General features: G+C 39.5%; 3 protein-coding genes and 2 non-coding genes across 9 annotated transcripts; 4 read left to right on the plus strand and 1 right to left on the minus strand.

Moving 5' to 3' along the window:
* Positions 1 to 1,812: 1,812 nt before the first annotated feature.
* On the plus strand, positions 1,813 to 13,702 carry zgc:64106 (uncharacterized protein LOC393348 homolog). Of its 2 annotated transcripts, XM_067587952.1 has the most exons (7): positions 1,813 to 1,922; positions 3,135 to 3,295; positions 7,958 to 8,197; positions 8,496 to 8,585; positions 8,861 to 9,049; positions 9,588 to 9,697; positions 13,264 to 13,702. In XM_067587952.1, exons 2-7 carry the CDS (start codon positions 3,139 to 3,141, stop codon positions 13,441 to 13,443), a joined length of 966 nt encoding a protein of 321 aa, XP_067444053.1. In that variant the 5' UTR covers positions 1,813 to 1,922; positions 3,135 to 3,138; the 3' UTR covers positions 13,444 to 13,702. The 2 variants fall into 2 exon arrangements, with proteins under 2 accessions (XP_067444053.1, XP_067444052.1); XM_067587951.1 differs by lacking the exon at positions 1,813 to 1,922 and having other exon boundaries at positions 2,984 to 3,295.
* Positions 13,703 to 13,992: 290 nt separating this feature from the next.
* On the minus strand, positions 13,993 to 19,156 carry mlnl (motilin-like). Of its 4 annotated transcripts, none has more exons than XM_067587955.1 (6): positions 19,052 to 19,156; positions 16,132 to 16,319; positions 15,441 to 15,571; positions 14,555 to 14,656; positions 14,301 to 14,406; positions 13,993 to 14,120 (listed from the first exon to the last, which is right to left on the minus strand). In XM_067587955.1, exons 3-6 carry the CDS (start codon positions 15,558 to 15,560, stop codon positions 14,113 to 14,115), a joined length of 336 nt encoding a protein of 111 aa, XP_067444056.1. In that variant the 5' UTR covers positions 15,561 to 15,571; positions 16,132 to 16,319; positions 19,052 to 19,156; the 3' UTR covers positions 13,993 to 14,112. The 4 variants fall into 4 exon arrangements, with proteins under 4 accessions (XP_067444056.1, XP_067444055.1, XP_067444057.1 ...); XM_067587954.1 differs by lacking the exon at positions 19,052 to 19,156 and adding an exon at positions 18,305 to 18,362; XM_067587956.1 differs by lacking the exons at positions 16,132 to 16,319; positions 19,052 to 19,156 and adding an exon at positions 15,985 to 16,083.
* Positions 19,157 to 19,278: 122 nt separating this feature from the next.
* nop56 (NOP56 ribonucleoprotein homolog) lies at positions 19,279 to 25,841 on the plus strand. Its single transcript, XM_067587949.1, has 12 exons — positions 19,279 to 19,425; positions 20,672 to 20,761; positions 20,848 to 20,962; positions 21,793 to 21,957; positions 22,218 to 22,416; positions 22,696 to 22,883; positions 23,319 to 23,470; positions 23,670 to 23,770; positions 24,298 to 24,446; positions 24,684 to 24,805; positions 24,996 to 25,112; positions 25,372 to 25,841. The coding sequence occupies exons 1-12, from the start codon at positions 19,294 to 19,296 to the stop codon at positions 25,675 to 25,677; spliced, it is 1,836 nt and encodes a 611-aa protein (XP_067444050.1). The 5' UTR covers positions 19,279 to 19,293; the 3' UTR covers positions 25,678 to 25,841.
* Positions 23,083 to 23,202, plus strand: LOC137182316 (small nucleolar RNA SNORA26). Its single transcript, XR_010928317.1, has one exon. It is a non-coding gene; the product is annotated as a small nucleolar RNA SNORA26 (small nucleolar RNA).
* Positions 24,842 to 24,909, plus strand: LOC137182324 (small nucleolar RNA SNORD57). The gene has a single exon (XR_010928324.1). It is a non-coding gene; the product is annotated as a small nucleolar RNA SNORD57 (small nucleolar RNA).
* Positions 25,842 to 26,898: the final 1,057 nt, after the last annotated feature.

Raw genomic sequence — 26,898 nt, forward strand, 5'->3', positions numbered from 1 at the left:
CCTCTTTTGAAATTATGTTGTAAAGTATACTTGCTTAGAAACTACAGACCTTCAAACACACCAAGACCCCTTCTCTCACGTTGTTGGCATGTTCAGGTAAAATGGGACAACTGGTAAGGATTGGGACATTCATTTTCAGCTGAATTTTTTTTTTTTTTTTTGAACATATAGTATATAGTACAATTGAACATAGTAATAGAAGGGCTGAACAGAGTAAAATAGGGAATCAGGTGTTGTATGAATACAAAAATAATTAAAAAATGATTTAACCTTAAACCTTAACATAACTCTTAAAAGTTTCATATTTCATATTCATCATATTTCATCCCACTATGTTATTTGGGTTTTAATTTTAATTGTTAAAACTTAAAAGGGCTGAACTTCCCAGTGAAACAAGCCAGAATACTGGTTATGAAACCATTCATAGGCCTACTGTGCGTAGCCTACTGCTACTGTGAAATTATACACAGTCTTTGCAGACAAACCCCTCATCTTCCATTATGCCATAGTCTTCCCCACAGCTCTCGTGGAACCAGCAATGGCACTGTTGACAGCTAATCCACTCCTCTGTCACCTTTGGGTCACTTTTGTCCCCATACGTTTTCCTACAGACCTCACAGGGGTGGCTGCTGCAGGTTTGGCTTTCTGCTTGGCTGGCTGCTTGCTTAGCCTTTGTTGGCTTCTTGGTTTTTGTTGGCTTCTTGTTAGGTTTTGCAGAAACATAGTCGAAATGTTCTGTTCTGGTAAGTCGATAGCTGGGGGGTTTAGCCCTCTTTTGGATCCCTCTCTCTCTCTTTGGAATGGGAATCAGGTCAATGAATGTCACTGGCTTGGTCTGAGGGGAATCAAGAGACAGAAGACAGAACTAAGTATCAAACGTAGTTTGACAGTGTTTCAGGTTTTTTGATCTTCAGTTCTTTGTGACGTTTCATGAAATTGTTGAACCAGTGGTAACCAGCTGAACCCTTAGCTTCCAAAAAGCATTTAATGCCATTAGCTTTGGCAAAGCTAAAAGCAAGCTTTTGAATATCTTTCTTGCCCAAGGGGAAACCACGATGAGATAGCATTTTTACTATGCTGGAAAGTTCTTTTTCTGCTGCCTCTGACAGGTAGGGTTTCCTGCCAGAGGCATGTTTGGAGCCACTGATCTTCCCATTGACCCGTCTTTCCAAAGTTGACTTTGGCACGTTCCATGCCCTTGCCAAGAATCTTAGTTTGGGATTCTGCCCTGCCTCCACTGTCTCCCTATATTCTTTAATGGCACCCTCCATCCTGTCCTCTCTCCACTGATTGTATTTTACCTTGACATTCTCTCCCTGTCTTTTCTTCCCTGTCTCTCTCCTTGGTACCATGTCTACAATAAATAGTTTTACAAAATGTTAATTTTAGGCTACTAAACTGTTCAGAGCTAGCAAGTGAACAGAGCTAGCATGAATGAATAAACTCTGATCAACTTTTATTACCTACATTAGCCTAGGCTAATGCACATTAGCCTAGCATATTGTGTATCTGTGCGAGGCAAAATGTGTGACATGGCCTAGGCTAATGTGTGTACACATTAGCCTAGGCTAATGTGTGTGTACATTAGCCTAGGCTAATGTGTACATTAGTGTGTGTACATTAGCCTAGGCTAATGTGTACACACATTAGCCTAGGCTAATGTACACACACATTAGCCTAGGCTAATGTGTACGCACATTAGCCGTTATTTCTAGCCGTTATTTCCACACACTGTTTCCCCACTTCCCCAACTACCCGTGTGGAGCAGAACTGGTCTTGTAGTCCTGATTCGTCGCAGTTCCACAGATGTGAGGGAACATCCATGATGTTTAGTTCTGTGAGCAGGGCTTCATACTCCTCAAACCATTTTCCCACCACCACTGGGTTCAGGCCCGCAGCCCTTGCTGCAGACAGTGCTTCAGGTTTTTTGATCTTCAGTTCTTTGTGACGTTTCATGAAATTGTTGAACCAGAATGTAGATTAGCCTAGGCTAATGTACATTAGCTTAGCGTGTTGTGTATATGTGTGAGGCAAAATGTGTGACATGGTCAAAATAATACAAGAAAAAGCCTATAAAATTGATTAAATCACAATCTTATTGCAAATATTAACACTTACACAACTGTCCCAATTAAGCTGAAATCGCTAAGCGAAACACTGTTTGATAAAATGGGACGGTGCTTCAAATGCTTATACCTGATGACCTTGAAGGTTTTGCCACACACTTCCTGGGTACCACAGACAAATCAAAATGATTGTTTTATGTTAAGTAGTATTGTAGCAACAATTCAATGACCTTTTCAGTGATTGGCTGCTAATATTTAAAGAGCAAAGTGCCTCAAAGCTTATATGTCCCATTATACCTGACATCACCCTATCTGTGTGTTGACCTGTATAGAGTAGGTGGTCTTGGGGGGAGCCCGGATTAAGGTGGGATTAGCCTTACCGTCCAGTTAGGCAGGTCACATATGGTTGCAAAAATGACATGTTTATGTTAAATTTACAATAGACAGTATTTGCAATATAATATATAACTCACCTTGAATTTGTCTCTCTCTGAAAGTGATGTTTGGACCCATGACACATTTCATAAATTTTATTCAATCACATTATTTAGTTATTATTTTTTATATCAAGATGTGTAATAACGCTGTATATATTTATCAAGCATTATATAGCCTATATTTTAACATAAATCCCAAATTTCACTGCTGGGACTTAAAAATGCCCGGAGAAACATCCATATTGCAGTAGCTGACTACAAACCCTCAAGTAATGCCAAACTAGACAGAAATACTAACTTTGATTTGACTCTGACATTTGGATAAACAAGATAATTTACGTGGCACTTGGCTGGCGTCTCTAAATTCGGCTTAAACTTTAAACCAGTATTTATCTCTCCAGTAATGGGACATGCGCTGACGAAACAGAATCTAACTCATGAATTGCAGTAATCTGTACTTTATACCCTCACGACGTTCAGAGTTTATATAACAATGTGAAGATAATTAAAACCGGACGCTCTCATGAGGGAAGTAGTGAGTTATTGAAAATCACAAGCCCCCTCCCTTCCGACGTATAAGAAGTTGTCGCGCACTGGCCAGCGGCTCTCTCTTTTCGTTTCTTTCTGGCAGTGAGATGGCTTGGTTGGATATACTTTATCACCCGCTGTGGGCAGTTTCCACCGCGCTGCTGGCGTTGGTTGTGCGCATCCAGAGGAGAGGGAGTTGGGACCCGCAAGCCTGTACGGTGCAGCTGAAAGGGAAGACCGCTATAGTGACAGGAGCCAACACAGGTTAGTGTCACTGGTTCATTCCCATGTCCAGGCTGATAATGCACGGCTGCGAGCCATGGTGTATTGATTTTGCTGTACCCTACTAATAAATAAACTTTTAAGTAAATATTTTACTTAATCCCACACACACACAAATCAGAGGAATACCATATGAGATCAACTAACCATCTGTCTATACTGGATTATAGTGGGAATACTGCTATTGTAACAAGGGTGAACAAACTTATGACCCATGGGTGCAAATTCTATTTATCCACTTTTAAAGTTCTGGTTCACAAGTTTCATTTATAATACCACATGGATTTTACAGGAAATGCCATTTGTGACCATGAAACAGTCTTAAAGCTCTAATGATGAAGTCATGATAACATGTATTAAAAATGTATTTGTTAAACACATATTGGAGTTAAGTTAACATTTGTGTTACAAGTGAAACTTTACGATGACAAAAAACTTTAACTCTACTTTAAAATAATCCTGATAATGTTATGTCTTTTCATAAGGAAAAGAGGGCTTGGTTTCTAATGTTTTTTTTCTCACTGTGTTAGTGTTGTTCACCCTGCTTGACTTATCCCATCTGTTGTGATGACATGTTACTCAGTGCCCAAAAAGCTCTGCTATGTTTTCAATCAATTCTTCTCTGTACCATTATCTCTGCTGCTTAAGTCTTTACCTCTGGACAATTCCTCTGGACAATCCACAATCACATCAACCTAGAAAGACCCAGGGCTCTTTATTTGAACAACCCAAATTGGCTGTATGTTTTGTGACTCTTTGTACCAAGATCTGATATGATTTCAGTGATTGTGACATAGCTGTTTGTAGATTTAATCTGTTTGAACAGGGGTGCAGAAATGCCCAGCGGAGGTCAGCGCTGCCCTGGCAGAATGCTGAATGGACTTACTCACAAATTCCTCTTAAATTTGACTACACTAAAAAACCACGTCTTTGTCTTTAACGTATGAATGTATCTGCTGTTTGGCATTAAGTAGGAAATTCCAATTATTGGTCATGCATTCAGCGAACTGTGGCTTTCTGTTTTGTTGGAAAGTTTAAAGATCTATCTGCACTAATCACTCCATAGCATATTACATACAATATACAGTACTGTGCAAAAGTTTTAGGCACCCTAGATGTTTAGATTCTTATCCATTATGCAATACGATCAGGGAGGTGTCTGATCGGTCTCAAATTTATTTATGACATGATAGCGACCCCAAGCATACAGCTAGAGTCATAAAGAACTATTTTCAGCCACAAGAAGAATGATGAGTCCTGCATCAGATGGTATGGTACAGCCCCCACAGAGCCCTGATCTCAACATCATGGAGTCAATCTGGGACTACATGAAGAAGCACCTGAGATGGCCTAAATAAGAAATCCACAGAAGAACATTCTTTCTCCAGGATGGTTACAACAACCTACCTGCAAGTTACCCTGAAAAACTGTGCTAAAGTGAATCGAATAGAACTGCTGCTGTTTTAAAGGCAAAGCTGCTCACAGCAAATATTGATTTCATTTAGGTTTCTGCTGTTTACTCAACTTTGTAAGAAGTTAATTGATAAATTAAAACAATTCATAGCATTCTAACTTTACTTTTAGTGCCTAAAACATTTGCACAGCACTGTATATTTAACATGTATTGCATATCTAATCGTTCATGCATAATCCACAGTGTTGTTGGAAATGCACTCATGTGGTCCTTCTGCATAAAAGCAGCAAAAGAGGAGTTTGCATGGTTCACATCAACCTGAATCTGTTATCTTAGTTTTAAATGAGAAACCAGCCAATGAGAAACACCCTGCCTCCATATTTTCGCAATTAAGAAAAGCCTTTGATACAGCTGATCATCTTTTACTTACTACAAACATTATCTTCAGCTTCAATAGCGATGCCTGTAACTTATTTCAGAGCTATTTATCAGACAGTAATGGTGTCAAAAAACAAAAACACTGCAGCAGACAGCACTGCAGGCTGCTGTGTGTCTAATTTTTCTTTTCTATCTTTCTTATTTCTTTTTAACAAAAATTTGCCCACGGAAGAATTTGGCGTTAACCATAAATTGGTTCTTAATTAAAACAAAGCAAATTCCTTGCTGTTCCAAGGATTTAGATTATTATCTCCTCTATGACTAGTTTTGATATCAAGGTGATAGCAGAATATAGCTGGATCATTGAAAAATTTACAGGTATGCATCATACAGAAAACTTTGTCAGTAAACTCCAACAAAAGCTTCATGTTTTATGTGGGACACGAGGTGTAGAGGACTGTTAAAGCACTCATCTGGATCTGGGACTCAATTAAATTGTAGGCAGAATTTCCATCCAATAAATATATGTACATCTCTGCATTATAATGTATTTGAGTTTGGCCAACTTGCTTTTCTCCTGTTGGTCCTACTCAAACTAAAAACATCTATGTAATATACTTCAATCAAGTTAGTTCTACTCATTTGTGTCAAATAGAGCTTAAATAAAATAACTACATTAAAGTAGTTAAAATGATTTGTGTTTGTTCAACTCAAATGTATAATTAATTGGAAATATAATATATATATAAAATACATACAATGCTTAACATCACTAATAGATATCTACACATTCATTAATATTGTAACTCATCCTATTCCATAATAGTGTGCTACTGAGGGAAGTAACTGGGAGCACTGCTCTGCACTACACAGAAAACACAAACTTACAAGGTACTCCTTGAAGAGAGAGTATGGATCCTCATTGAGGTAGACAACAAGGCTTTTGAGGATACACTCCCTCCTGATGTTGATGTTGTCACACTAAAACACAGGCCATAAAGCAAGAGAATATTTAGTCCAGTATGGGTGCAACGGTAGAACAGGGAGTAAAACAGGTTGTGGAAGAGCAGTGTTTTTGGTGTGTGTAGATCAATGATTAAGCACATGATTGCAGTATTGTTGTATACTTGTGCAAATAAGGACAATTAAATTTATATCTTAATATTGATCAAATATGTTTAAATGAACATCTATCTAGGTACAATAAAATCTTCAAATAACCTCCCCAATAAAGCTGAAGGATAACCGTTGCATTTTCACTACCCGCATCTTTTATTGCCAGGATGTTCTTTATCTTCTGTCCCTTCACTCCTCCTCTGTTTTGGAAAATTTGGAGAAGCTTCTCATGACCCAGCCAACCCAGGGGTCCTCCCCTCAAAAAATGGAATTTAAAACAAATTTCCTGCATTTCTACACCACCAAACCTCTTGGATTAAGTTAAGAAACAGCCACCTCCTCTAGTCTAGATTAGTTAGATTGAGGATGCTATGAAAACCAAGAATACATCAAGAACAGTTTATAATTGGGTGGATGAGGACAGGAAGTGATTATTAGAGGAATGGCTATTTCAAATTTGAAATTATATTTATAAAATCATTATTTAGCCTAAAATGTCAGTAGGTTTGCAGGCTACTAGGACATCTTCAAATATGATCTGTATAATGAAACCTGGTTAAACAATGTTAAACCTGAGGGCTACTGTTCTCAATACTCACAAGGCATCTTCAAATTCTAACAATTGCAACAAAGTACAAAGAATTTGGATGAATTAAATGGCCTCACAACAACTATCTACTTCCAATCCCACACACAGGTTCTAGTGGTAGCTATTGTAATTTTAATGTTATACAGGAATGAATAATCATAACTTCAAAAGCAGATTATTTTAACCTACATTATCTCATATCAAGGACTATTTTAATGCACAACTCAGAAGGTGATTTTTGTACTTATAAGGACCATTTTAGGTGAGGACTAAGCCTCACTGCCCCTTAGCATAAACTCGAAGCTCTTATTTAGCCTTTATGAGAAAATAAGAGAATAATCATAATAATGAGAGCACAGTGCAGAGCAGCTGGATGAGAGATCATTACACAGAGTGATGCTTCATCATATTTAAAAATAAGTACATCCGAAGTCTGACTAAAACTGAAACTAAAGTATAAGTCTAAAGAAGTTACTTTCCACCGCTGAACATTTGACTGTTGAACATGATTACTTGTTTTTGTTCGTTGCTGAAAATAGAAAAAATGATCATTGATATGGGCTGCTTAAATATAATGACATGAATGTGGGGACTGTATGATGATAAGTTTATTTTTAAAAAGACAAAAAGTGGGGTAGCAAAACCATAACTTTGCTCCCCCTAATTGAATAATGGGGATGCATTTGCTCCACTTCCACTCCATTGCTCAGGTGCCTATGGGCATCACTGTTTCAGAAGGCCTTGGATTTGAAGGAAAGATTACTCATATATCTTTTTATCATGAGCTTTTTTCAAAGGCTTTACATACCATGTTGTAAATGACTGTATTAAGCGGATGACTTGCTAGAGCTGCATGTCTCTGGAAAGAAACAACCCCTCACAAATACATGGAGAACATGCAAATTCCACAGAGACAGGACTGAGATTTTAAAGCTTGGACATTAATGCTTGAACAGGATTAGCTGGTCATTTCCTACATTTCCTGTAGTACACCCAGTTCAAACATTCAGTATGTCATCATTTGCTCTCTTCAACGATTTGTATTATTCCCACTTCAAAAAGTCACTTGTTGATTGCTATCTGCTTTATGGACAATTTTGTTATCAGCTAGTGCAGATTCATTTTTGCTGTCTTCCACTCCTGCTAGGGATCGGGAAGTTCATTGCTCTAGACTTTGCACGTCGTGGGGCCCGTGTTATCCTGGCCTGTCGAAGTGAGTCCCGGGGGACAGCAGCTCTTGAAGAAATCCGGAAGAAAACAGGAAACTCTGATGTCCACTTGCATCTGGTGGACCTTTCGTCTTTGGACTCCGTCAGGGAATTTGCTGAGAGGATTCTTAAGGAAGAGAAAGCTCTTCACATCCTCGTCAACAATGCTGGAGTATCAGGTGAAACATGCACCCACAGCAGGAATAAATTAATTTCTTTTGAGCATGCACTCTGCAGTTTTGTATGTTTGGAGAACACAAGAGTCAACAAGAGTTAACTGAATTTTGCCGTTTACTGGATGACACAGGCACAGTTCCAAAACAGTTGCCAAGTTCAGCCTCCATATTGGCCTTCAAGTCCAGTGATAAAAGTTAATAAGTCAACGTAATGTCCTTCAGAGTGATAAGGAGTATAGAGGCACAAACGAGTCTGTACTATCTAACTTGCGTAACACATTTTTTTTAACTCTTCTATTAGGTTTACCCCGGCAGATAACCAAAGATGGGTTTGAAGCTTCTTTTGCCACCAATCATCTGGGACCATTTCTCCTCACTAATCTGCTGCTGGGTAAGACTATGTGGTCTATTTTTAATACAGCAGCTATATTGTGTTAAATGTTGATTACAGAGCAGTCTAAAGGTTAACGTGCATACTACGTAACCACAATGAGATCTTTGTTGTGTGTCATAGCCCTCTCCCCCTAAGATTTCCTATTTATTATTACGCTGTCAGCTATCACAAAAAGGCAAAAATGTCCCAAAAAGGGAATTACACAATGCTCTATCTGTTCCATGACAAGCTTAATATTCTTAATATTCTCTTCTGCATGTCTTTTATTGCAGACCTGTTGAAGCGATCAGCTCCGGCACGTATTGTCACCCTTAGCTCAGTCAACCACAAGAGGGGTAAAGTGGATTTTTCTCATTTTCATGGGGAGAACCTCAGTTATCACATGGATGAAGTCTACAACCACACTAAACTGCACAATATCATCTGCACCAATGAGCTAGCACGCAGGCTGCAGGGCACAGGTATGCTTAAATGAAGATGATTATGATTATCATACACTAGTATAGCTAATGTATGGTCTTTCTGTTGAATGAGGAGTTATTTTATATGCTGACTGTTAGAACAACAACAACATCTGTGTCAAACACTGCTCATAAAACAGGTTTTGTTTGCAAGCATAAGTTTGTTTATGTAAATCCAGCTCAGCGAAGTTCATGTGGGTTTCATCACGCCTCATGTATATTCTATTGGACAAAACAGATAAACAGCATGTTCTTCTGAGAAATGAAAGCAAAATAAACATTTATGTCTTCTGTCTGTCCTTTTGAGTTTTAATCTCCATAAAGAACACAGATGTCGGCATGCTAGCTTTTTCCCAGCTGAGTCAAAAGACCATAAATAACAATCTAGAGAATAAATCTGCATTCAAAGACTTGTTGCTGAGTTGCTAACTGCCCTTACTTACTGCCCTTACTTACAGTTTCTCTTTACCTCTCTCTGTCACTCTCTCTTTCTCTCTGTGTTCTGAATATATGTGTGTCTTTGTATGTGTCTGTACAGGAGTCACTGCAAACTCTGTGCATCCTGGTATTGTCACAACAGAAGTAATGAGACACTATCATTTCATGATTCGTTTTCTCTTCAACTTAATTGGATTTTTCTTTTTCAAGGTGAGTAAATTGTTGTATTTTATTGCTTTACCCATAATGTATCCACGCTCATTGCCATCAGCTTTTCTACTGTCCATGCTGAATGTGTTGTTCTGTTTTATAAATCCACTCTCACCCAGCTCCCTGAGTATACACTGCAAACTGAGAGACTGGTTTAGCAGAATCATTATTGCAAATTTTTCTTAAGGTACCCATTATGCCGATCTGAGCATGCTTAGTGTGACAGAGGCCCGGTTTCTTAAGAAGCCAGAACCAAGAGAGAGACGAGATTGAAATCTGCAATTTCCTCAACTGGGAAAGCTAGAAACCCTCCGTGACTATCAGATGAATTTTATTATTGTGAAACACACTTAAGTAAAAGCATGTGGCCCCAGCGAAGAGAGTTGACCTGTATTACAGGCAATATATTAATGTTCTAAATCATATCTGAAAACAACTTAGAGCATTAATATATTCCCTGTAATACAGAGCAAAGAATTGAAACATACATGCACATAATAGTGTATGTATACTCACAGACACTCGTGCTCATAGTGACAACACACATATAAATAGATATATAAATATATATAAACATAAATTTAGGCTGTTTGAATACTTGTGTTGCTTTCAGATTGTTTAAAACTCAATATAAAGGACAAATCTTAAAAATCTTACTGCTAATGCAGATGGAACCTCTGTGACCTTGAAATGATAAACTACAGCTGATAAGAATGAAAAAATATGTAATTTAGCCCAAACCTTGATTAAAAGAAGTATGCATGGATCAGTGTCTAACTGTCTGCAGTATGTTGTTTTAATGAATAGCTTTGACTGCTAGAACACTCACTGTGCACAATGAAAACTCATTGTGCCAAAACCCAAGACCACAAATGTAAATGTTACCACATGTTTCATGGTAGAGACCTCATACAATGAACTAAATTTAAAACCTGGTGCAAGTAATCACTGTTCCAGGAATTCTTTTTTCTTCAAAGAAGTCTTTGACTCTCAGTAAACCAGATGCAGCACAACAGTCAGCACAAGATATGAGGAACAAGCAATTACAACTGTTGGTGTTGTTGTTGTTGGTTTTGTTTTTGGCTCTATCTACTCCAGGATGTGGGATTTAAAATTAAATATGTTAAAGATGAAGTGCGGACTGTCATCGTAAATTATAAATTCCCATATCACTCCCTGTTCACTATATAGCCTAGTGCACTGTATCTCTGGACAACATGGACTCTACTTTCTGCTGACAATCCCACAATGCAATGCATTGCATTTTATAGATAAATATTTATAGCTATTGCTGATTGGCCTCTGTAGGACTGTGTGGGTGTGATTTGATTAGATTTGATTGACAGATCAAACAGCCTCACAACTGTCAAATTCAAATATTTCTAAATCCTGATTGATGCATGAAAGTACCTTCTTCATGTGAAATAACCCAAACTGTTCTAAGACAATAGTGTATTCATGTGGATCCCATCACGCATAGTGAGAAGCTGGTTGAGAAAATAGGTTTTCAGGGCCTTTAAATGAATTCACTAATAATAGAATTACTTAGTATATCACATGCAAATGCTCACATACACCACTTGTACATTTAATAAGCCATTTCACTTGTTCATGCCTGGTTGCTTCATCATTGCTTCATGAGCTTCACATATGGGATCTTTTACTGGAGTGTTTCTGTTTAATATTCAGGGCCTGAGCGCCAAAGGGGCAAAGACCCTATTGTATTTTGTGTGTTTGTTTGTTTCTTTCTTCTTTATTATTCCGCCACTTCAACCTTAAATTTGACCCCCTAAACATATGCAAAAACTCACCAAATTTGGCACGCACATCAGTTCTGGTGAAAAATTGGATAAAATGTCAAAATTAACCGCCAAAGTGCCAAAACGTGCCCAAGAACGCCACCTATGTATCTAATATGGCTGCCACGGTCCATAGGAATGTTGTAGAGAGATCGAACCAAAACTCAATTATTCGTCTCATCAAGACCTACAAATCATACGCTGACACCCCTGACCTAAATCCAACAGGAAGTCCGCAATATGCCCATCAAAGTATGACTTTGCGCCAATTTTGGACCCCCAAGAAACGCTATCTCCTCCTAGGGCGTTAATGGTATCAGCTTCAAACTTGAATACATGACTTATGACACTGTGCTGAACAAAAGTTGTTAAAAACCTTATAATAACTCGAACGGTTCAGATATTGTAAGTCCTGAAAGTTGTAGTGCCACATCACACCTTACAATGTAAACCAATGGGGAGGCAATCTCTAGGCATGGACTTTGTGTCAAACAAATGGTTCTGATGTCTAAACTATAAGTCTGACCACTTTGAAACCTGTATCAATAGATTCGCGACTAAATTTCCTACACAACAATGTGATTTTTAATGTAGGATTTGGCCAAAGTCATGGGATTTATGAGGATATTTCACAAGAAGAGTGACATTCTCCTCTCCAACTGAGAGGGAGAGAGAGAGAATAGGAGGGGGGGGGGGGGTGGGTGTGGGGGTTGAATGGAGCTCATTAAGTGAGAGTGACAGTTTAGTGATAAAGTGCTGCAGAAAAATAAAATCAAAACTAACATTTGTAGCTCTGTACTGCAGTTTTTCCTTTATTAGGGCCCAAGCACCTAGCGGTTCACTCACACTCTCCATTCAAATATATGAGTATTTTTCTGTGTCCAGCTGCAGTTACTTATTGTCTCTACACACCTGACAGTACACATTTCAATCAAACTTTGACCAGGTCATGTGGGTTAAAAGTCTTTACTTTTCTAAAAATAAACTTGATGAAAATTAGGAAACTAATTTGTTTTACACATAAAACTCATCAAGAGTTTTGTTTACTGATTGAAATTCAAGTGAATGGGCCCAAAACTGGCATAAGTTTTGATGCCACAGGTGTGAGCAAGACAGACATGTCTCACCCTGCAGAAAATTCTCATCTTCACACCATTTAGATTTGATGCTTCTCCATGACAGAGGAAGTTGCGATAACTTTATTGTACATGCTGCAGTCTGCACCAAACTTTACATGTTTGATAAGAGTCCTGGCCTGAGGACGTCTACATGACAATATTCCATCAGTGATGCAAACTGGCTGAATAGTGCCCCTTAAAAAATTGCAGCAAAGCAGCCCCAGCAGCAGGCTAAACAGTGGACAAAGGAAGTGATGTTTATCTCCTTCTTGCACTGTCTGAAAACAGCCCAGGTCTGAAGACATCTACATGCCCATGACAGAAGCCCTTCAATTGCGTCGTGGCCCGACGTACGTGGAGGTGCGAGGGCCCGTTCAACACTGCTTGCAGCTTTAATAATATTTTAACTGTGTTCAAACTCTTGATCTACACAGTTAACACTTAACCTGCTTCCTGCCTGCTCAGTATCTGTGATGTGTGTCTACTGGGCAAGACTACGCTCAATAATTGGTTATACTAGATATGAATCTGAGCAGAGATTACACAAACCTTGTGGTCGCATATTTATCAGCATTGGTGGTCATAGATGTTTCAATAATATATTTGACTGTACTCTCACAGTTCCTCTCCATCTTTGTCTCCCTCTCAGTCGTCAGAAGAGGGGGCAGTGAGCACTATCTACTGTGCAGTAGCACAGGAAACGGAGGGGATAACTGGGAAGTATTTTGACTCCGACTGCTCCATGGTTCTACCTGCCCCCTTAGCTCGAGATGCTGCCCTCGCAGTCAAGGACTTTGAGATCTGTGAGAGACTGACGTCAAAGCTGTGAAACAACTGTGGAAATGGAGGCGTGATAACAAAAAAGGGGTCAAATTCCATCCTTTTACTGCAAAAGCTTTTGTTGAGTGAACAATTGTGACATTATGTGAAGAGCTGTGTCTAAAATCTTCAGGGGAACTGAATGCATTTTTATTTTTTAACACAAAAGAATGCATAAAACACATGTTTTCAATAGCTGTTTCCCTGACTATGACCGCTAAATATTTTCCGTTCAGTATATAAAATAAACATTTCCTAAAATGTGTAAATTATGCTTTGTCACTCTTTCTTGCATTGATGTGGATACTTCTTTAATAACAGGCCAAAGATTAGGTAGGTATAGGTTAATCCCTATTACTAAAAAGTAAGTTGCCATGTTGTTGGAGTAATTGTCTTTTTGGAAAATGGTGGTTATGTTTTTTTTTCTTTTCAAAAGAGTCCTGTGAGTTAAGGTAAGTGAATGTGTGAAATGACGTTTCCTGAGAGAAATGCTGACACCATGTGGCCAGCTGGGGTTGACATGCTTTTTCAGAAGTAGAAATTACAACAGAGGCTCCAATAATGTGACACAATCACTTCCCTTTATTGACTGATTCATTAAAACACAATAAAACATTTGGGCATTCAGTGCTTTTTGAAGAATTTATACAGCGTTCATCCACTCGTGTCTTTGGCCTCGCTATTTGGCTGCAGAGATAAAGATAGTGAAAGAACATTATGGTTATCAAAGAGACTTTTAATCAAAGTACTGTCACTTGAGAGTCTGTGTCTATTAATCATCTTCTGATAGTAAAATAATAAACATGGCCATAGTGCAAGTCTTCAAAAAAAGTTTCACTTCTTCTTGCACCAATCAAATCCTTCTACCTTTCTGACGCTCCTCCACTATTTCATGGATGATCTCCTCGAGCACCGGAGCCACATGATCCAGCTGTTTGGGTGAAAGACGGATGGCAATCTCCACTGTTTTATCCTGAACACACACACAAAAACACAGAAAATAAGCATCAATGCCTTGTATTTAAAGGCTTTTTTTTTTTTTAGCAGTGGATTAATTGAAATAGCAGTGATACCAGTGTGGGTGTGTGTGTGTGTGTACTTGTGTTTGTCTGTGTACTCACAGGATTTCCACCACGTTCGACCTGAGGAAGCTGTTGGACGGTGACTTCCTCGAACTGACCGTCCTCTGATCGAGGCTCCATGTCCTTCCTACCCTCTCGCTCCTGCAAACACAAAATAGATGCACATATACAAACACAAACATGAAAAACTATTGTTGTGCATTTTCATTTTATACAAGTATGAAGAGCCATGACACCTACGTCCAACCCTTATCAATAAACTACTTTGTTTCATGAGCAGCAGACTGTTTATCAGGTCCTTATACTGATTTGGCACTGCAGGCAACCTTCCTCTTGAGTGTTTTGTAACTCTCTGTAAAACTCATGAGAACTGTGAGTTTGAATGTGTTCAATAACTACAAAGTTGAGTAAAGTGGACAAAATATCATAATAATAATAATAAAGTCAATGTTGATATGTTATTTGCTACTCAGGCAGCAACTAACAATTACTGTCATTATTGATTGATCTGATTGATTATTATCTCAATTAAATGATCGATTATTCGGTCTAAAAAATGTGCAAAAAACAGTGCAAAAAACAGTGCAAAAAGAAAGAAAGAAAAAAGAAAAACAGGAAATCCTCACAACTGAGAAGCTGGAAATATGGAATGTTGCTTGAATAATTACACACATGAATGATCAATACTTTGATCGATACTGATAATACTTTTCTGTCAATCAACTAACTGATTAATCAACTACTGGTTTCAGCTCTGGTTGCTGCATTTTATGCAAAAATCACGTTACATAATCATGATGCTCATCCAGCAGAGCCACAGGAGTGTATGATGTGATGCAAAACTCAAAAAGACATTCAACACTATTATCAAATTATTGTCCAGTCCTACCTCTGCACACCGTCCAATCACACACGAGCCGCTTACCTTCATCAGCATCATCTCCTTTGGGCTGAAGAAGGTGATGTGTCCCTCTGTCCTCTCAGCCAGCAGCGCCACCAGGCATGCCAGCACCACACAACCAGCCACTGCTCTGCGCATGCTCATTCTGCTCTGTCCTGGACACATACACATATACTGTTCATAGCTATACATACAGAACAAGAGGGTTCATCCAGACATGCAGTACAGTAGGTATTTCCACACAGACAGGGGTGAGTGGCACTGAGGTCACAGAAATTCAGGAATGACAGAGGCAACACTCAAAATAGGTCAGTATTTGACTTGAGGTACACTGTGTGTATGTGTGTGTGCGTGCGTGTGTGTGTCCGTGCCAGAAACAATAACTAAGTTTAGAAGAGCCGTAAAAAGGACACAGGGGATCCCATGTCATTATGTAAGGGAGAGGTTGACAAATAGAGAACAGATAGGGAAAGAGAGAGGCGGGAGGGGGGAGCGTGCAAGTAACAAACAACAAAACGGCTCCACTGACAAGCAAGATAAGAAGCAGGAGTGAACCGGCCATACTTACAACAGCAAGACAGCTCTGTACACACATGTGAGAGAATGACGGGAGGACGTGAAAGAGGAGAAGGACAGGAGTAACAGAGGGGCGAGGGGGGAAGCCCAGGAGTGGGAGGGAGAGACAGAGAAGCAGAAGAAGCCGTACGATACTCACGTGCTATGTCAGCTTTGGTCAGTTGCTTAAGGAATTGTGCTTTAAGATGAGCAGAGCTCCACCGGTCTGAGAGTCTGCTTGTCCCAGTCAGCCTTTATATCAAGCCCTCTCCTGATCCCTGAGCTTTTTACTATCCTCCCACACATCCGCTCCTCAACAGGCTCCTTCAAGCACTCTCATCCAGGTTCCTGGAAACACAGATATTACTCAGGAATCTGGCTTTTTATTAGGATAGTAAGCTCACCGTGCTGAAAGTATGCAGGCCTTTGACAAGACTGACAAAATGACACATTGATGAGGATTCCTGTGATGTGTGTTAAGATAAGTATAGGATGCATATTTTTTATACACGCTGGATACATTTGACGTGATATAATGAATTATTTGTCAGATTGGATATTCCCTCGCAGAAAACAAAGCAATGACTATTCTGTCTCATTTATTTTAATAGTCATATCATAACAGCAAACTTTGAATTTGTAAAATTGTTGAATTAAAATTAACAGATAATTTGAAACTAACGTATCCATAGCTCATCTTAAAATAGAATACTACTGAGAAAGTTAGCAAAAGGAAACAAAGTTCAACCTGAAAAAGATTATTTTGATTAATGTACTGGACTTCTACTGTGTACGTGTTTGTGTGTGAGTGTTGTGCCCAACTATCTGGTTATCTGTCCAAAGAGGTCAGCCATAAATCCTCTGCTTTAAAGTAATATCTAACATAATGTGACATTTATGACCCGCCGGCAATTTATACTTGTGCACAAACAGACCCACATGCATCCGCTCCTTGGAAACCTCATGACTCTAAAGAACTTTAATGATGCTTTTTCCTAAATATGACACTTCACTGTTTTCCTGCATGGCAGTGAAATGGCATATTGCAGGTTGGGTTTATGCTGTTGTCAGAATACTCTGTAGAAGTGGACAATTAAAAATATTGCCACCGTCGTATCCGATTTGCTGCAATTCAAATACAGGAGTACAACTTTTACTCTCCTCTGTGGCACTTAATGTAACAACTGACGCACAAGCTCGAGTTACATTTTTCCATCACCTATCTTATCACTATTTCTAGCAAAATAGTGTTATCCCATTTTTTCAAATATCTCTTTATTTTTTAAATATTCATGGTGTACATGTTTTTCAGATACTACCACTGTCATACTCATGTGAGTCACACGCATAAAGAAAAACATGTTCAGCAAAAGTAACGATATTTGTTCAGTGATGTTTGTCTTATGATGATCATTGAGTGAAGGTAACTTGCAGGAAATGGATTGCTTGCCTTTTCTGTTTGCCATTGTGTCAGTGCTCATACAGATTAGCAACTCAGTCCATAAAGGAAAAGAATTTCCTTTTCCAGTTGTGTTGTATTGTTAAATCAATATCTATACACAGAGACAACAGTCATCTTAAACTGGGAATAAAAACATCAAGACGTATCATCCAGTGACACTTGTTGGACTTATTCCAGTTCACTAACTCAGTGTGCTTGAAGAGTTTTTGTTTAAAATACTTCCAAATAACTTGGGGTGCTGTCATGGTGTCTAAGTTGTCCAATTACTCAATAATCACTATACCGTGGTGATCAGCTCAAAAAGAGATTTGTTCAAATTACAAATGAAAGCTGAGGTGTTCAGTGTTTATTGATTTACAGTACAGTCCATAGGTTTTCAACACGGACAAGTGTCACAAAATCACTGAAACTGTGTCACTAATTACTGCACTGACTGAGTACTGTAGCTTATCTGTATAAGACTTAAAAGGATAAGAACGACATTGTTCTGTATTTCTTATTGTCAATAAATCCCATGAAAGCAAAAAAATAACAATGAACTGATCCTACTAACAAATGTTGCCTATGTAGACAAAGTCTAACAGCATACTTCTCTACACATAAACGGTGTCCAAAAACTAACAAATCAGTGAGCATGTTCCCTCTTTATGATGCGCATGGGCACTATAGTTTATTTTGAGTCTATCCCACATCCGTTGTTGTAAACACTGACTATCAAATGTGTATTGATCAGTGTCTGAAAATAGTACATGAGTTACATTTGCTAAAAATACTGCCCAGCTGTTTGTGGGAAATGACTTTATCCTTTTTATAACTGGAAAAAAAGGTTCCACAAAGCCTATGGCCCAGTAACACAGCTGTTTTCACTTGCCTTGCCTCATTAGACCCGTTGGCCTGTGCAAACTGTGCTTGACTGGCATCTCCCTCACTCATCTGTTGCATCTGTTCATTCCTGAAGTCAACTTCAACATGACTCTAATCAGCCAGAGTAATTGAAAACGTCTGTGTGAATGTGCAAGTATTCACATAAATGACATGGGGCTGAGTGGCGTCATGTGCAGCAGGGTGGAAACGCTGAATTCAGCCGTATTCAGAGATGCACTGTCACATGGTTGATTGTGGTCTTTTCTTGGGATTTGTTGATGAATAAATCAATGTCTGCCATATCCTATTATCCTAATATTTAATTTGCATATGTATACAACAAGTTTACAGCACCTTGTGTATACAAATTGAGTCTACAATCACAATTAAAAGAAAAATAGTTAAATATCTTGTAAAGCTTGCAGTGGTTAAACGTTTTAACAGCTTTTTTGTTTGTACATTCAGATATTGAGGAAATGTATTGTTTGATATGGACAATCAGCTCTGAAAAGTTTGGCTTATTTCTGAGGAATTTGGATTTGTGAATATAAAATTTTATCTATATAGTAAGAAAATCAAATAGAACTGAGAGCAGATTTCTGTCATATTTAGTGAATCGAAACAATACATTTTTCCAAAGTAATAAAAAGTGAGGGTAGATATGATATAAGTAATAAATGGTGACGATTTACTCCACAGTTGTTTTGTGTGCGGTCAAGACCAATCTGAGCTCCCCACAAAAGGTACAACTTACATCAATGTGTTTCTTGAGTTTCTGCAAATAAGGATTAGTTTGATAAAACTTGTTAAGCATTTTAAAGGATCTATTTGACTTTGTTGGTCAAAACAAAACTTATGCAGCATTGGCCAAACTCTTTCCCAGCACATATCTCCAACAAATGTGGATCAATATAAGGCAATATTGCTAGTTTGTTTTCTGCTCTGTATCCAGTAGGTGGTGTCACGAGAGCTTCTTTTGTGGAGTCTCGCGATGGGATGTCGCGTTATTTCGCTCGTGGCAGAGTTGAAACGTGTGCTCTCTCTCTCGCCCCGCCGTCTTTTTCCTGCAGCGGACGAGAGGAGCGGCCACGCACTGCGGGCTGCTGCGGAGATACACTAATAATCATGGTAAGAAAAGTGGTGCTGGGTGTCAGGTTGTACTTATAAAGTATGTCACTGTATGATACAGTCGAAGGTTCTTTGAGATGACCGACTGTTAATCTTATAAATGTCTATTTGCACATGTTTGTTGCTTTGCGGGTGAAGGCCGCTCAGCACGAGTGTAGCACTTAGCCTCCCATGTGGCTAATATGCATCTTTTATTTAAACTATTTAAACTGCCATTACTGTCAGGAAACACGAGCAGCGTTGTAAGTCTCAGTCATGCAAGTGAAACCCAGTGTTTCGTGTTTTTTAGCCGCAGTACATAAGTTACTGGTGTATATTTTAGGCTGTTAGCACAAGTTAGCTTCATGGCACCTTCCCGCACGGGCCCAGGTCGACACGTGGGTGCATCATCACGACAACGTGGTTGCGTGAAACTGGAGATGCTTCACAGGTTTTATCCAACTAATCATTATTTATAGAAACTCAAAGACATTGATGAAAGTTGTCTTTTTATGCTACTTCTTTTTTGTGGGGAACATTTAATTTCATCTCGCCTACATATTTGCTTACTATTTTGACCAAATTTTATACTTACAAATCTAAATTCTTAAGTAAATAGCCAAACTTCTCAGAGCTGACTTGTCCGTTTAAAATAACAATTCTTCAATATCTGAATGTACAAACTAAAAGCTGTTCAAACTTATAACCACTGTCAGCTTTATAAGAAATTTAACTTTTCTTTTAACAACCTTTAGTCCTCCTGGCATGTGTGATTGTAGACTCAAGTGGTATATAACAGGTGCTGTAAACTTGTATACTTGTTTCAGTAAAGCTGTTTTTAAAGAACAAGGCTGTACCTCACACGGTCTGACTAATCAATTTATTCAAGTCATTTTTTTGTATAGCGCCAAAACAGAAGTTATCTCAGGGCACTTTTCACATAGAATAGGTCTAGACAGTACTTTATGGACCCAACATTCCCTCATGAACAAGCACTTGGCAACTGTGGCAAGTAAAAACTCCCCTTTATACAACTACATGTTGTGTAGTTCAGTAGTTAAAAACATAATTATAATAACTGCATTTAATCCAATATTGCATGTTTGCCCAAGATAACGTGTAAGGTTGAGTTAATGGTTACCATGCGAGAACTGGTAACACTTCAACATTGTATAGTATTGACTCTGCTTGTCTTGGTAATAGATGGTCCCATCAGTCGGTTGATGTCTGGCTCTGTCACTGATCTAATGTGTTTTACCTTCTGCAGGTGCTGTTGCACGTGTTGTTCGAACATGCGGCAGGATATGCACTGTTTGCTGTCAAAGAGGTGGAGGAGATTGGCATGCTGCTGCCTCAGGTAGGTGTTTGTCCTCACTGCTCTGTGCTGGTGATAACTATCCCTTCCCCATGCAGCACATATATAATAATGTTTGTGTGTTGCAGGTTGAGGAGAGCGTGCTGAACATTGGGAAGTTCAATAGCATGGTGAGCCTGGCTGCCTTCTTCCCCTTCAAGTCTGCCCAGGCTGCCCTGGAGAACATGAACGCCATCTCTGAAGGTGAGTTGTTTTCTTTCTTTCTGGTGGTTTTTAAGTTTCCTCAGTTGTAATGATGTTCTATAATCTGTCAATCCCCTGAGTTACTGTGCTGACAGCTTTAATGTCTAACCTGAACATCTGAGGAAAGCCTTTTTGAATGCAGTGGTGTTTGAATATGCAGACCTGACAATTGCAGAAAATGTCAAATTTGGTGATTTTTGTTTGTTTTACGCTAAACTTGTTTGAATTTTAAAAGAATGTACCCATTTATCACCATCTAATAACAAATGTACTGTTATGCATTCACCCAGAACTTCATAGATTAGCAGTAGGCCTTTTTTCAGGTACTAAAAGTCTAAAACAGAAATGCATCAAATTCACATTTGAGGAGGTGAAACCAACAGATGGGGAATTTTTTTTTAGTTGCCAAATCAACCATTATTCACTAGTCGTTGACTACTTTTCTGTCTATTGACTAATAAAATCAACTATTATTAAAGCTAGTGATGGGTGAGGGTAGGACAGAGCTTTCTGAAGTACTGAATCATGAAGCTATTCTGTTGAATATGGGCGATAGTGACACCTGCTGGGCAACACTTGCTATTGCATTAAGTGGCTAAATTAAATCTGAGACCATGAACAATCAGTAGTGGTCTCGTCACTTGTTGTTTTGCTCAAAAACCCTGTATTAAAAACTAGTGTGTACAAGATGCGTACATAGCACACTAAAGGTCAGAATTCACGTTAAGTGGCACAACTTTCAAAATGGCATTACTGCAGAATATATACACACATACATATCAACCACGTGTGTACAAATAGTTGAGCTTCGTCTCCTCCTCTACTTGCAGGCGTGGTTCATGCAGACCTGAAGTTGTTCCTTGAGACAAATCTGCCTCTCTCTGGGAAGAAGAAAGCTACTTTGGGAGTTTCTGATTCCAAAGTCGGAGCAGCTTTACAAGAAGAATTCACCATTTCCATCCAGACCGGTGGGGTAGTGGCAGAGATAACAAGAGGTGAGAAGACATCTAACCTATGACACGTTCACTGTTTTGAGGTTTTCTCAAGTCAGTTCCTACAACTGAAGCATACTACTAGAATGTGTGAATCCTAGTATTTTAAGAAGATAACGTGGCCTGTTGTGATGTGATTTTTGTGATCCTGAAACTCATGAAGGTTCATACTGAAAATCTGAACAGCCACTGGTCACATGCTGCTCCTGCTGCTGTTCCACCTAACCCCAACAAACCTTTTTATTTCCTCTCTGTCTTCTCAGGTATACGTCTGCACTTCCACTCTTTGGTGAAGGGTCTGACCGGCCTGGCTGCCTCCAAGGCACAGCTGGGTCTCGGCCACAGCTACTCCAGAGCAAAAGTCAAATTCAATGTCAACAGGGCCGACAACATGATCATCCAGTCCATTGCTCTGTTGGATCAGCTGGATAAGGACATCAACACTTTCTCCATGCGTGTCCGGTAAGGGTCATTTTCTTGGCTTAGGATTGTCTGTTTAAAACTGTCATGTGCAAAATTTTAGACACAGCTTTAGTTTTGTAGTTTCTATGGTAAAAGATTTAACATTTCAGTTACTTGAAATATTCATAATGTTTGAGCATCCTCCTAATGCTTACCACAGACAGCACACTCTATAGGTGCTGTCTGGCAAGAGGTGTATGAAGTTTTTAGCTTGTCCTCTTGACACTACAGTGGCTTCACAAGTGTTTTCTTGGCTGACCATCTCTTCTGTGTCTTCAGTGAGTGGTATGGCTACCACTTCCCGGAGCTGATCAAGATCGTGTCAGACAACTCTATGTACTGCCGCCTGGCTCAGCTCATCGGCAACAGGAAGGAGTTGTCGGAGGAGAGTCTGGAGAGCCTGGAGGAGGTGGTGATGGACAGCGCCAAGGCCCAGGCCATCCTAGACGCATCACGGTCCTCAATGGGTCAGCACACAATCTAACTCAGAGTATAGGCCTTAACATACTGATGCAAAACACTTCTGAATAACTAGCTTGCAGAGGAGCCAATGTGCTTGCCTCCAAAATCAAACTTTGACACTTGTACAACACAACACCTGCTCATTTTGTAGATTCTTAAAATTCAGAACCATGTTTTAGACTTAAACCACACAGTGCCCCTTATTTGCCCACCCTGGACCAATTATTGTCCTTGGTGACTAACACAGGGGGGCAGAGAAGCTCTCTCATAAACCTGTAGTGAAGGCACAAATCCTCGCTGCGGATCCTGTCGGGAGAAACAAACATGTTGCATGTGAAGTGTAAAATCCAATTGTTTTTGAAGTTGCATCTACAGCACAAACTGAAATATTTGAGTAGCGGTGTTCCCCTCAATAATTTCTCTTGATTGTTCTTCTCCAGGTATGGACATCTCTCCCATTGACCTGATCAACATCGAGAGGTTCTCCAATCGTGTTGTATCTCTGGCTGCCTACCGGCTGGAGCTGCAGGAATACCTGCGATCCAAGATGAGCCAAGTGGCTCCAAACCTGGCAGCCTTAATTGGAGAAGTGGTGAGTTGTTTGATCTGTACAGTTTTTACATGACCTATGAGACCAATGATGTTATACCAAAATCTGTCAATCCACTGAATCAGTGTGATGAAAAATTAATCCGGTGCTGATGGTCTGCTTATCTAATGAGTTCTTGAAGACATGCTCTACCAGAGCCCCCCTGCTGCCTGATGTGACACTATCACTTTCTTGCTTTTAGGTGGGTGCTCGTCTCATCTCTCATGCAGGCAGTCTAACCAACCTGGCCAAGTACCCAGCCTCCACCGTTCAGATCCTGGGAGCAGAGAAGGCCCTGTTCAGGTACTGGGGCGCCCCCTCCCTGCTGGGGAAAGAAGTGGTTGCAGTGATGGCAGGGCTGGGCTGGAGCAGAGCAGGGTGACTGGGAAAGACTAAAGTCTTCTCTGGAGTGATCCCTCTCGCCCTAATGCACCCCCACAGTCTGAGCAGCCACTCACAGCATTGAGGTAGTGACTTGGAAATGCTAGTTATGCAGCTGAATCATTAGAGCTTTGCACACATTATCAATGTAAAGACCTAGTCTCCTATTGGATGTTCTAAGATCCTCTCATCCTTCATCTGATTGATTTGATTGTGATCTTTTTGAACTGAGGACTGTACCAATAACACGACTAAACACAACAGCCATCAAAGCTGTTGAGCACATGGACTTTGAATCAAGTAATCCAACGAAGGCAGCATATTTGCTTTACCCTGATTTCTCATTTGGTTTTATTATGTTAACTAATCCATGTAGCCTGGTAGATTATGCCTGTTGGATAACATAACTGTTCATCCTGAATGTGAAAGCAGCAATATTTTTTACACAGAGCCCTGAAGACACGTGGCAACACCCCCAAGTACGGACTAATCTTCCACTCGACCTTCATTGGACGGGCTGCTGCCAAGAACAAAGGCCGCATCTCCAGATATCTGGCAAACAAGTGCACCATTGCCTCACGCATCGACTGTTTCTCAGGTGAGTGACAAGACCTTTGTCAAATGTTATTGCTTTCAGTTCATTCGAGCCCATGCAAACGTGTGGCATAACTTGCAATGATGCTCATATTTTTCGTCAACAGTATGCATCCCTCGGGTTGATGTTGAGAAGCTTTTTTCCTGAGCAAAGCCACAAATCTGTTAGGATGCTTTTTAAGCCTACTATAGCATCCTGCTGACTGTGTGATTTTTCATTTTGTTGTCAACTCTCTTACAGAAATACCCACATGTGTGTTTGGTGACAAGCTGCGCGAACAGGTGGAAGAGCGCCTGTCTTTTTATGAGACTGGCGATGTACCTCGGAAGAATGTGGATGTCATGAAAGATGCTGTGAAAGAGGTGAGCTCAGACAAGGATCATTCAGTCTGTCAATGCTGTGAATGATGACATCATTCTCCCTGACATCACTGTGAGGGTAAAAACTGATTTAATGAGCCTGATGCAGCATTATGATTCTTCAGAAAAAGTGATTTCACCCTGATTGTAATTACATTTTTACTTTTTTTCTTTTTTTTATCTTTTGTCTTAGGCTACTGATGTTGCAGCTGAGATCAAGCGGAAACTGGAGAAGAAGGAAAAGAAACGCAAGAAGCGTGAGAAGAAGTTGCAAGAAGAAGCAAATGGTGAAACCAACGGTGAAGCTGAGGTAAGCCTTGATCATACCGTCTGGTTATGCATGTTTTGATTTGAGATTTGACCCAGACTTGTGGTCCTGTCTCAGTGTACGACATGCTAGATCAGCCTGACTCCGAACCATTGGCTGGTCCCAAACAATGGACTTGATCACTGAAGCGAGTCAGACATTGCAGCTACTTTGATATTTGGCATTATTTAAGGCTAGCCATGAAGATGAATGGGTTGTCAGTTACTTTTCCTTGACTGTATTTTCTTTTGCTTCATTTAAGGTGGAGAACGGAGAAGCTGACGCCACTGTAGTGAAGAAGAAAAAGAAGAAACAAGCAGCTGAGGAGATGGAGGTCCAAGCAGAGAACGGAGAAGAGGACACTCCAGCAAAGAAGAAAAAGAAGCGAAAGTCTGAGGCCGAGGAGGTAGAGGTCCCAGCAGAGGAGGCGGAGGACACCAGTACTCCAGCCAAGAAGAAAAAGAAACAAAAGACTGAGACCATGGACACAGAGCCGGCAGAAGAGACCTCAGAAGCACCCGTGTCTGAGAAGAAAAAGAAAAAGAAGAAAAAGGAGAACGGCGACTAAAGAATGTGGTCAAAGACTGAATCATTTTTGTGTATAGTTTATTTTTTATGCGTTTTACTTGTTATCTGAGGCTTGTTTATGTTAGCAGCTTTATGTTGTATTGTCTTTTTGGAAACCTCAAAGTGGGTTAGACTGCAAATAAATGCTCATCATTGTGCCTTGAATTCAATGAAACTGTACTTCTGTAAATAAAATACTTCCACTTGTAGTAAAGTAAAAGTTTTCTTTTTAATCAGGTTCAAGGGTTTTAGGAGCTCCTGTTATGTTTCCTTCAGTCACTGGGAGACTAGTTTGAAGCAAATATGTGATGATTTACAAGTGACCACTGTTCTTAAGGCAGTTATCCTATTTTCTCTTTTAGGACTTAATCTACTTTTCACATTTTAACTACAACATCAGTACATTCATCTGGCCGCTGTAGCGTAATTCCCTGAAAACTTTACTTAAAACTGACACCTGAAATGTGTCTGGTCTGATGGTACAGTCCAACTTATTTAGCTTTCAGACTGATGGAAACTGCTTGATGTTCTCCAGAAATACTTGAAGGAACCTCAATACTTTCCTGAACAAAGTATTTGGAATTCATGACATCTCGTGTGTGATGTCTAAGTATTGTTGTATCTCCATTTTATTAATACCCGGAGATTGTTAACCTTCATCACAGCAGGCATTTTGTCTCAGAGGGGAAAGTACAGGTGTAACTAATAACAGGTGTGCACAATACCAGTGCTGTGGAACTAATACACATGAATGGTATGTTGTCAATTACACCACATACATATTATCACTGGTATATGCCTGAAGTTACTGGAGTAATGATTCACTGTATGATAGGAAAAGCATCTGCACATCAGTTCCATCATGCACTACCCAGGGTCATGAATTTGGAAAAACTAATTGTTTTTCAGCTGTTATTATTAACGGCACCTGAACTTTTCCTGCTTTGACAAAATGTCTTATTGTTTCAGATTATATTACAAGTTATTTTGACTCATCCTTTACAACTAAAACCTAGTAAATAGTTAAAGATGACTAGTGAACTAACTAAAAAATGAACGTTACCCTCCTTTGTCGTTAGTTGGCATCTTCTGTAGTTATTGCTGCAGTTTCAACATCAGATTTTATCAACAGCAACACTTGGAAGTTTCACTGTTAATGGCGACTGAACCTGCACAATGTGTTGACTAAAGAGTTGGTACTTTGTGAATTTTGGCACAAGTT

Source organism: Thunnus thynnus, chromosome 4 (assembly GCF_963924715.1).
Source record: "Thunnus thynnus chromosome 4, fThuThy2.1, whole genome shotgun sequence".
Classification (NCBI taxonomy): Eukaryota; Metazoa; Chordata; class Actinopteri; order Scombriformes; family Scombridae; genus Thunnus; species Thunnus thynnus.

Coding starts and splice junctions, on each gene's coding strand:
- zgc:64106 (XM_067587952.1), top strand. CDS start 3,139: ATGGCTTGGTTGGATATACTTTATCACCCGCTGTGGGCAGTTTCCACC. Junction 8,198..8,495: donor CAACAATGCTGGAGTATCAG/GTGAAACATGCA, acceptor CTCTTCTATTAG/GTTTACCCCGGCAGATAACC. Junction 8,586..8,860: donor CCTCACTAATCTGCTGCTGG/GTAAGACTATGT, acceptor CTTTTATTGCAG/ACCTGTTGAAGCGATCAGCT.
- mlnl (XM_067587953.1), bottom strand. CDS start 15,608: ATGTATAGCTATGAACAGTATATGTGTATGTGTCCAGGACAGAGCAGA. Junction 14,657..15,440: donor AGGAGATGATGCTGATGAAG/GTAAGCGGCTCG, acceptor TTGTGTTTGCAG/GAGCGAGAGGGTAGGAAGGA. Junction 14,407..14,554: donor TCGAACGTGGTGGAAATCCT/GTGAGTACACAG, acceptor GTGTGTGTTCAG/GATAAAACAGTGGAGATTGC.
- nop56 (XM_067587949.1), top strand. CDS start 19,294: ATGTCGCGTTATTTCGCTCGTGGCAGAGTTGAAACGTGTGCTCTCTCT. Junction 21,958..22,217: donor AGTGGCAGAGATAACAAGAG/GTGAGAAGACAT, acceptor CTGTCTTCTCAG/GTATACGTCTGCACTTCCAC. Junction 23,471..23,669: donor CAGCCTTAATTGGAGAAGTG/GTGAGTTGTTTG, acceptor TCTTGCTTTTAG/GTGGGTGCTCGTCTCATCTC.